Below are 10255 nucleotides of genomic sequence, written 5' to 3'. Positions count from 1 at the left end.
CATACTTCGGAATAAAGCATAGTGCGCACGATGATATACCGGCCCGGGACTCGACGAAGGGAGTAACAATAGTATGCACGAGCAGAATCGTAGGTAACCATATGCAATTTAAAACATTTACAAAGACTCAATAGCTTAATTAAAACGAACCATCATTTACAAACCAGGACGATAGTCAAATCAAGTTTCTTCCAAATATCACTCGGGAACATATCAATTAAAACTTTAAAAATCATAGTCACGTATCAAAATCATATGCATAAAAATCCTCATTTCAGATTTAACAGATAGATAGGTAATCATACTCGGGGGTCGGATGATAAACATATTAGGTTCTTTCTACAAGCCGTTAGAACTATACAAAGGAAAGTCTCGGGCCCCATGGACGGGTATCAACCCCATCCGAGCCCACCTATGAAAGTTAGGGTTATTATTTGTTATGGAATCTCCCACGAACGTTTCGAGGCGATCCGAACTCGTCTACGAAAGTTACAGTCATTCGTAGTTTCGGAATCGTTTAGGAACAAAACTCTTTTGAAAACAAAACTTTTATGCAACTTTTGAAATTTAGTCATACAAAAGACATAAGGACCATAATTCGACTACATTAAGAATACGAATATCAAGAAACAAATAAGAATCATGGACATGCTCGGATCGCAAGAATAGAGTTATCTCGGGGTTCGTGTCATAACTTACTTTCAACTAAGACATGCCAAAAGAAAGAAAGGCTGAGCTTTACATACCTCGTCCGCTTCCTAAGCTAACTCGAACTTTAGTCTCGACTTCTCACGATCTACAATACGTCATTAGGCATCGAGCATTAGTCATAAGCATCGGAAAAATTCAATTCCAAGCCATCACTTTATCTACAGAAATTCGGCAAAGCATTTCCCCCGTAAATTTAACACCCCGAGAATTCAACTCGGCCAATTCTTCAACAACAATACCAATAACCATATAAACAACATCAATAACCAATTCAAAACGCATTCTAACATTAGTAATTCTTTTCCATATAATTCGACAACATCCCATTCATATTCAATCCGACTACATACGTTCAAACCAACATCGACACTCACATATTCAAATACTAATCCGAAGCCATTCAAACAAGATTCAAGCACGCTTCCAACAATCCACACAACATTCAAAACAACTCAACCATTATACTACCTTACCCGAAACTTCCCAATTCCAATAGGAACAACAACAACACATTTCTTTCTTTCAAATTCATCAACTACACCAACAATTCTCCCATTGACAACATTATTATCATAAATACAAGAAATCATATTACCATCACATTAGCTTCTCCAACAACCTACAAACGACTACAACTTCCATTTAAATCCTTAAACCTTCATTTTCGCCATAGAATCCATACAACAACAACAACTAGAGTACTAAATGACATTAATTCATTTCTCCTACACCATACACACCTACACGGCCAAACTTCCACAAACATAACTTCATGGTTTCATTCATTTCTACATATCACAACATACACAAACACCTATAAAACATGTAAAGAAGATCAAACCTCACCTTCTTCACTTAACTTTTTCCACTAGGCTAGGGTGTTCATGGCAACAACGAACGGTTTACTCGCTCCAACGACTACTCGATGTTGTAGAGGACCTTCCAATTAATAGAGAGACAAGGAGAAAATAATTTTTCTTGAGCAAAATTCAAGGACCAAATTCGGCCAGCCCTTGGCCGAATGGTGCTCCTTCTTTTCTTCAAAGTTCTTGAATTTTCTAAGGTGGGAAAAGATGAACAATTGTCTTGCCTTGTCATCCTTGGCCTATTTATACTTAGCTCCCACAAATATAAAATGAACACATGTGCCATTTCATGGCATGAAAATATTGGCCAACCATGGGTGGGACCCATGCCACCTCACGGCCGCATGGCCACTTTTGGCCATTTTGGCTATTTCATGAAATATTTCTTCCAACTTATAGCCCTTAATTTTCCTTATTCCAAATTTACCCTTAATACTCCATACCAATAAAAGGATAAATATGCAACTTATGCATTCTTAACAAAATCGGAAAAAATATAACCTTGTCCTTAACTTTCCGCAATTTACTCGGAATATCCCTTTGTACAAAATACGGGATATAACACTTCTATCTATAGGTTGCTATCCAAGAATGGTATCAATCCATCAAAGAACCTTTCCTCACCTTATACTCTTATTCATGTTCGGAGGAGAGGCAAAGCAATTGCCAAGGCACTTGCATCAGTTAGATTAAGGAAACCTATTGCTACTCCCAAAGAAGTTAATTGAGACTCCTCTTCTTGATGTTGGGGTGCTTAAAAAGGTGGATATTTTCAAGCATGTACATGCCCAAAGAAAGAAAAAGGTTAAGACTGCAATCAAAGCCAAAAATAGTGGGAAAACCATGTACTCAATGCTTGAATTTGGAGCCCCGGACTTCAAGGCTTTGACAAGCATGGAAATTTGGTGGGAGGATTGGGTAAGTTTCAACACTTGTACATATCTATCTAATTCAGTATATTGTTACAACAAGTAGATAATTTATTGCAACAAGTTAACTAGCTATTGCAACAGGTCCTTTATTTTGTTGAATCTGTTGCAGCAAGTTAACTAGCTGTTGCAACAAGTAGATAATCTGTTCAACAAGTTAACTAGTTGTTGCAACAGGTCCTTTATTTTGTTGAATCTGTTACAGCAAGTTAACTAGCTGTTGAAATAAGTAGATAATCTGTTGCAACAAGTTACTTATTTTTTACAATAATTAACTAACTGTTTTACTACTTTTACTTTAGTATGTAGATGAAGTCCTGCTTCTAATGTGTATGAGGCAAATCAATTCCTGAGTACTATGATTCCACTGACATAATCCTGGACCTCAACTTTTACAATAACATTCTTAAGAGGTACACAGAATTCACAAATGAGAGTACAGTTCCGAATGTCGTGCCTATGGAGGTTGGACTTGCTGAATTCAAGTGGGATGATGAAGTGGTCGATTATTTTAGAGGTGTTAGACCCTACCTGGGTGGCTGCTTGTGGGCTGGTGCAAAGAGGATTTTTACAGTGATGAATATTGAGGTCACACATTTTGTCACTCTCGAGTTCAAGATTGAAGAGGGAGTGGTAAATGTGTATGACTACAACATTCCTGTCTACCCAGATGATGCTTTCTTTTGTTTCATGCAGCCGGTAATGAAATTGTGGCTCAAGTTACTGAAACAGAGTGGCATGTTCGCACACTTGCCTATAAAGTTATCCAATGAACCGTGGGAATTCAATAGGCTAAAGAATCTCCCAAGACAACAGTGACAAAACTCGAAAGTCTAATCAGCGACAACTCTGTGGGGAGGATGCAATGAAGATGGGCATTAGGTGTCATTGAAAAGGTGTTAGAGCCCTAAGCTAGACTGATAAACAATTTATTAATTTTGCCTTTTTTTGAGCCCAAATGTGGCCTGTTGAACAATTTAAGTATATATTAGGTGTTTTTTTTTATGACATTATGTAATTTAAGTATATATTAGGTGTTCAGTACCTTTCTAAGACATTTTGTTAAGTATATATTAGGTGTTCAGTATTTAAGTTGTGTTCAGTGCATTATGTTCAGTAGTTTCAGTTGTTTCAAACAAGTCACAAAATCTAACAGCTATTGAAGAAGTTGCAATAAGTTGATAATCTGTTGCAACAGATGCATCAGTTGTTGCAACATATGGGCCAGTTGTTGTGACAAATCTAACAGCTGTTGAAGAAGTTGTAACAAGTTAATAATCTGTTGCAAAAGTTTTTGATCTGTTGCAACATATGGGTCAGTTGTTGCGACAAATCTAACAGCTGTTGAAGAAGTTGCAACAAGTTGATAATCTGTTGCAACAAGTTTCTGATCTGTTGCAATAGATGAGTCAGTTGTTGCAACAAATCTAATAGTTGTTGAAGAAGTTGCAACAACTGACACATCTGTTATAACAAGTTTATGTTTTGTTGCAACAGATGGGTTAGTTGTTGCAACAAGTTAATAATCTATTGCAACAAGTGACTTATCTGTTGCAACAGATGAGTAACCTGTTTAAAAAAGTTACATATAGTAAATAATAAATATCATTGATTTTCTTTGTTTACATCTTAATATGGGTGAATGAAGTAGTTCTCATCAAATTACTCCAAAGATCACTCGATTTGGGAAGAATACGCTTAGTTGATCATATGTCCTGACTCAGAATACCATTAAATTGGTTAGGTACATATAGTAAACAATAAATATCATTGGTTTTCTTTGTTTACATCTCAGTATGGGTGAATCAAGTAGTTCTCATCAAATTACTCCAAAGATCGCTCGATTTGGGAAGAATACGCTTAGTTGACCATATGTCCTGACTCAGAATACCATCAAATTGGTTAGGTACATATATTAAACAATAAATATCATTGATTTTGTTTGTTTACATCTCAATATGGGTGAATCAAGTAGTTCTCATCAAATTACTCGAAAGATCGCTCGATTTGGGAATAATACACTTAGTTGATCATATGTCCTGACTCAGAATACCATCAAATTGGTTAGGTATATATAGTAAACAATAAATATCATTGGTTTTCTTTGTTTACATCTCAATATGGGTGAATGAAGTAGTTCTCATCAAATTACTCCAAAGATCGCTCGATTTGTGAAGAATACGCTTAGTTGATCATATGTCCTGACTCAGAATACCATCAAATTGGTTAGGTACATATAGTAAACACTAAATATCATTGAATCCCTTTGTTTAACACTAAATATCATTGATTCCCTCTGTTGATCACTAAATATATGTGACTCATATCCTAGTTGTTGCAGCAATTGCATGATCTGTTATAAAGAATTGCACGATTTGTTGCGAATTACATCATCTCAATCAGCAGACATGCATAATGCGCGCAATTGCATAATCAAGGCGGCAGTAACATAGCTGTTGAACAAGTCATATCACTTGTTGGATAAAACACAACAAGTTAAGGAGTTTTACGCAACAACACATTCCATTTGTTGTAAAAACTCAAAACACCAAATAACTTGTTGTAACAAGTCATGTCACTTGTTGGAAAACCAAGTTAAGTTAGTTGTTGCAACAAGTCTGATTACTGGTTGGGAAAATCCCAACAAGTTACACAACTGTTGCAACAGAATTTTTACTTAGAGGAAACTGTTCAGAAATTGCAAAACCACAAAACATACATTGGTGATTTGAGCAAGATCAACATATCATTTAAACTAAGTTCACTAACAGAAATAACAGAATTTTCCATTATAAGAAAGAACAACATAAAAATGTCATAAAATCTAATTTCACAAACACCAACAATAGTAATTATTATTACAAGACATTGCAAGATTAACAACTATGGAACAATTCAGTTTGCGCATGTAGATTTTTTTATGACCAGCTGTTTTGCATATGGAGCATTTGTTTTTCCTCGTTGCAAATGATTCCTCGATTCCACGCCTCCTCTTTGCCCGTCTTCTTCCCGGTTTGCTCGGATCAACATGTGGGGGAGGTATTTCTCTCTCTAAAATCTCCATAGGAACTTCCCAAGATTCTTCAGAAGGCACGGGATTCATTTCCTCACAGTATACAATAATGCAATTCTCCACCCTATAATATGGAGATGAGTAGTCATAAATTCGTCTTCCAAAGTTTTCACCATATTGGACTCGAAGCGCTGTCATAGCATATGGGCAAGGTATTTTGTCCAGGTCAAAAACTCTACAAGTACAAGATCTTCTTTGCAGATCAACTGTTGCAACTGAACCGTGGCCGATGACGCTGAACTTGTAGTTGGCAATTTGATGGGCCACTAACTTATTATCCAAGTTGACCAATTTTGGTATTTTTTTTTTCCATTAAGGGAACTAAGATGGTTGGTGATTCGATGAACTCCATACGCCTCTTATGAAATTTCTCAGTAAACCTCCTGTTTATGGAATCAAATAGAGCAGTGATGGAAAATTCTCTTTCAACATTGAATATTGAGTTCACCGACTCAACAGCGTTTGTCGTCATAAAATTATACCTGACAAAACAAACATATTAGTGTTGGAACAGGTGGCTCAGCTGTTGGAAAAATCACAACAAGTACAATATCTGTTGCAACAAGTTACCTATTAGTTGCAGCAGATATGTTACTTGTTGGAAACAGAAATGTGCAAATACCTATTTCCGGGGCAGAATGCCCTGCTCAATCTGTGGAATCTAGCACGTTCAAGATGTTCGGCGGCCCCAGGAACCAAATCTCTGATTTGATTGAAATGGTCATTGAAGACATCAATATTGTACGCTTTTGCTGCTTTATAAAATGGAGATACGACCGCCCCATTGTGAAAGGCGGTTCTCATATTTTCCCCTAGGTGCCTCATGCAAAAATCATAATGACATGTAGGGAAGACAATTGAAGCCGCCTTTTTGATACTTGGATGTCTATCAGAAATTATGCACAACTCAGGGGTATCCTCTATATAGCTTCTCATTTGTTCAAAAAAATATTTGTATGAAGCATCACACTCCTTGTCCACTACACAAAATGCCACTGGAAAAATATGATTCTTCGCAACAACACTCCTTTGTACTTGCTCCTCAAGAATGTCCCATCGACAACTATGACTTTTTTCATTTGCGCAAAACCAAGCATCCAAGCCTTATAGGCTACAAAATAGTACTTGAACTTCCCATTTTCATCAACCTTCAATGTCGTCTTACTTCTTGGATTTGCAAAACGAAGCATATAACGGTACGCATCAAGCACCGCATACCCGTGCTCATGTGTCCCCCTTGTCAAAGCCTTTGCAATCTCCATGACCTTCCAATAACTTACCTTACAACCCAAATCTGTACGGATTGATTGACTCTGTAGATGGGCCTTTATCTTAAGGAAACTTATCTTTGAAGTATTCACCAATGATATTCGTTGTAGCGTGTGGATTATGGCTTGTAATGTGCTTAGAACCACATGTGTGATGCTTTATGTAGGTTCTGATATAAAATCTGTCAGAACTTAAAAGATTCACAGCCCTCAGCCACCACTTGCACTCCGAATGTACACATCTGAAGCAATACACAGTACCCAAATTAATCACCTTCTTGATTCTAAAATCTTTCTTCAAGGAAGCAAATTTCAACGAAGTAGCTAGTGCTTCCTTGTTCTTAAATGACATTCCTTTATAAAAACCTATTTCATCATCTTGAACATGGCTAGCATCGTATTGATTGTGTAGTGCCGACCGTATTGCTCGCAACTTCGGGTATAGGAATCGAATTCGGCCCCACTTCCATTATCTGGGATATCCACATCCAACCCATCCAATTCTTATTTAACACATCTTGTTGGTCTTGAGATAAATTGTGGTTCTCTACCGGGCTTCCAACAACGTATATCCTTAAAATGAGCCTAGTTACATCATTCAAATAAGCAAGCAAACGAACCTGATCAGTTATGCTAAATGGCAAGACCCTCTGATTTTCAAAAGGGCTATGCATGTAAGTGATGGCAAGATCTTTTGGTTCACAAGGTAATTCGCAATAGGTGATGATTAGGTTCACAAAATCATCAAACACAACATCTCTTTGGACAGTCATCACTATCGTCTCTAACGTGTCACTACCCTTCCATCGCCAAATATCTCGATTCTTCTTCTCGATCTATTCACCATGGCAATCAACCCCTATTGTTATTGAGTCCCCCATTAGTGGTGTTCGAGGTACCTGAAGATATTTTGTTTAACAAAAAATTAGTCATGAGAGTACATAGCAAACTATAACAAAATGAAACAGCTGCAGCAGTTGTTCCAACAGATTATTGACTTGTTGGAACAAGTGGACTACTTGTTACAACAGGTAATCAACTTGTTGCAACAAGTCACTAATCTGTTGGAGTCAGCTTCAGTTTTTTTGGGGTACTGTTGAAGATGTCCAATAGATTAATGAGTTGTTGCAACAAGTGTATTTTACCTGCGGCAAGTCAATAATGCGATTGAAGGCAGTTTTTTGGGTTACGTTTGGATTTGTGAAGATGTCTAACGATTAGTGAGTTGTTGCACGGTGTATTGTACCGTTGCAACAAGTAGTCCACTTGTTGTAGCAAGTCCATAATCTGTTGGAAGCAATTTTAATTTTTTGGGTTCTGTTTCAGGCAAAAACTGAAGCTGACTCCAACAGATCATTGAGTTGTTGCAATAGGTGTAATACCTGTTGCAATAACTCACTCAGTTGTTGCAGGTTATTTATACAACAATTACAACAACTAAATAATTTGTTGTAGAAGTTGCAACAACCACATTATCTGTTGCAACAACTACAACAGCTAATGTAAGTTGTTGGAAAATCAGTACATTTATACCCAGATGAAAAATTAAAATAAAACAAAGATTTTACTTACCAAATGAGCGGAAAACACTTATTAAGTAATTCCCAATGCTACACGAACAAAATTCAGTCAAATAATTGCAAAATCGGGTGGTCTCGTTTTTCCTTTCTTGAGCAACAACGGCGGACGAAGAAGAAGAAGAAAGCAGAACAATGGAATGAGAGGAAAAAACTTATGAAGTAATTTCCAGTGCTACACGAATGAAATCCAGTCAAAAAAATGTAAAATCGGGTGGTCTTGTTTTTTTCTTTCTTGAGCAACAATGGCAGACGAAGAAGAAGAAGAAGAAGAAGAAGAAGAAGAAGAAGAAGAAGAAAGCAATTGGACGACGACGAAGAAGAAGAAGAAGAAGAAACGAGCAAAGACGAGAATAAGAAGAAGAAGAAGAAGAAGAAACGAAGCAAAAAAGAAGAGCCAAAAATGGTGGAAACGGCGCAGGCAAATAGAAAAATTGGCTCGTTTTTTTTTTTTTTTTTTTTTTTTTTTTTTTTTTTGGCTCTGTAGGGTTTATATGGGTTGGGTCAAAGTGTTAAAAATAAAACTTGGGGCAAAGTGTAAAAAACAAAGCTTGGGGTCAAAGTGTTAAAAATATAACTTTGGGGCAAGTCAAAACTCCCAATCACTAATCCAAAGTTTATCATCCCTACTCAATAAAAAAAACTAGAGTTACCCCAACTCAATTTTCAAACCTTTTTGTCACCTTTAATTAAAAGCCCAAGTTAGTTTTTATGGTCAGTTTAGCTGAAAGTACAATTTTCGGTACATAATTAAACGCGACAAAAGTAAATTTTTAGAAAAAAAATGTTTTAAATTTTAAAATTCGTATTTAGATTTACTTAGGATCGGATCCACCCTAAATCCAACCAAATTCTTGACCTGGCCCGCTTAATAGGTTTGATTATATAAGAGATATCTTTAAACTTTAATAGTATTTAATTAAAAGAACCTGATTATTCTTTTCTCTTTTCTTAGTAAAAAAGTTCAAATCTTTTAATCAATTGAATCCCGAAATAAATATCTTTCTGTATCTCTAAAAAAGAATTGAGAAAAAAAAGAGAATATAAAAATATCAAAACGGATGCACAATTAATTATAAACAAACAAGCAAACAAACAGAAGACTAAAAACAGGAACGCAGAAAGCACTACTAATAACACTGAATCAAAATGCAGAGAGTAAAAAAAAAAAAAAAAATGAAATGGCAAAGAAGAATGAAGGTCACCTTTGCAAGGAAGGAGTAATAGAATAAAAAAGATGCAAGTTAATAAGTACACTGAACGGAAGTTACAAAAATTTGCTGACGTCCCTGATGTCGTATAATACCAAAGTCAAAATTGATCGACGGGCACTTTAAGTTAAATTAGAATGACTCAATCCACTAAGTAATGGATAATGATTTCTTAAAGGTGTTAATCAACCACCTCAGTCCTCAGCAAGTTTTATCCATCTTGATTACTTGGTCTAGTTTATGCTGATTTCTATTGTCTTTTTTGCTTTTCCAATTCGATAATGATTAAAAATATCGTAACTAGCTTTATTTAGTATATGATTGCATGATAAGAGCTTAAAAGAAGAAGTAGGGTGGTAGGATAGCATCCTACCCAATTTTTAGTTCATTTAAATGCCCCTGACAATAAGTTGACAGTGTGTAAATGTGAGGGGCTGTTTTGTCTTTTAACCAAAAAATTAGATCCACTTCTCCTTCCCTTTCTCTTACCTTCCCTGTTTTCATTTTCTCAGATCCGATTTTCTTTTTCCAATTTCAGATTCAACGAAGTCACAGGTTTCAAACATTAAAGTTTTGCTGCTTGTCTCACAGGCTTGAGCCATTAAATTATTCTCAAGAAT

At 36.1% G+C, this 10255-nt stretch overlaps 1 protein-coding gene across 1 annotated transcript; it reads right to left on the bottom strand.

The window, feature by feature from the left end:
• Window positions 1-3662: 3662 nt before the first annotated feature.
• Window positions 3663-6841, bottom strand: LOC132047537 (uncharacterized). The gene is made up of 6 exons (XM_059438567.1): window positions 6615-6841; window positions 6175-6507; window positions 5960-6061; window positions 5369-5754; window positions 4051-4075; window positions 3663-3933 (listed from the first exon to the last, which is right to left on the bottom strand). The coding sequence occupies exons 1-6, from the start codon at window positions 6839-6841 to the stop codon at window positions 3663-3665; spliced, it is 1344 nt and encodes a 447-aa protein (XP_059294550.1).
• Window positions 6842-10255: the final 3414 nt, after the last annotated feature.

The sequence above is a fragment of the Lycium ferocissimum genome, chromosome 2, assembly GCF_029784015.1.
Source record: "Lycium ferocissimum isolate CSIRO_LF1 chromosome 2, AGI_CSIRO_Lferr_CH_V1, whole genome shotgun sequence".
Taxonomy (NCBI): Eukaryota; Viridiplantae; Streptophyta; class Magnoliopsida; order Solanales; family Solanaceae; genus Lycium; species Lycium ferocissimum.
Note: the sequence above shows the minus strand (reverse complement) of the source record. Positions and strands in the feature narration are given on the sequence as shown.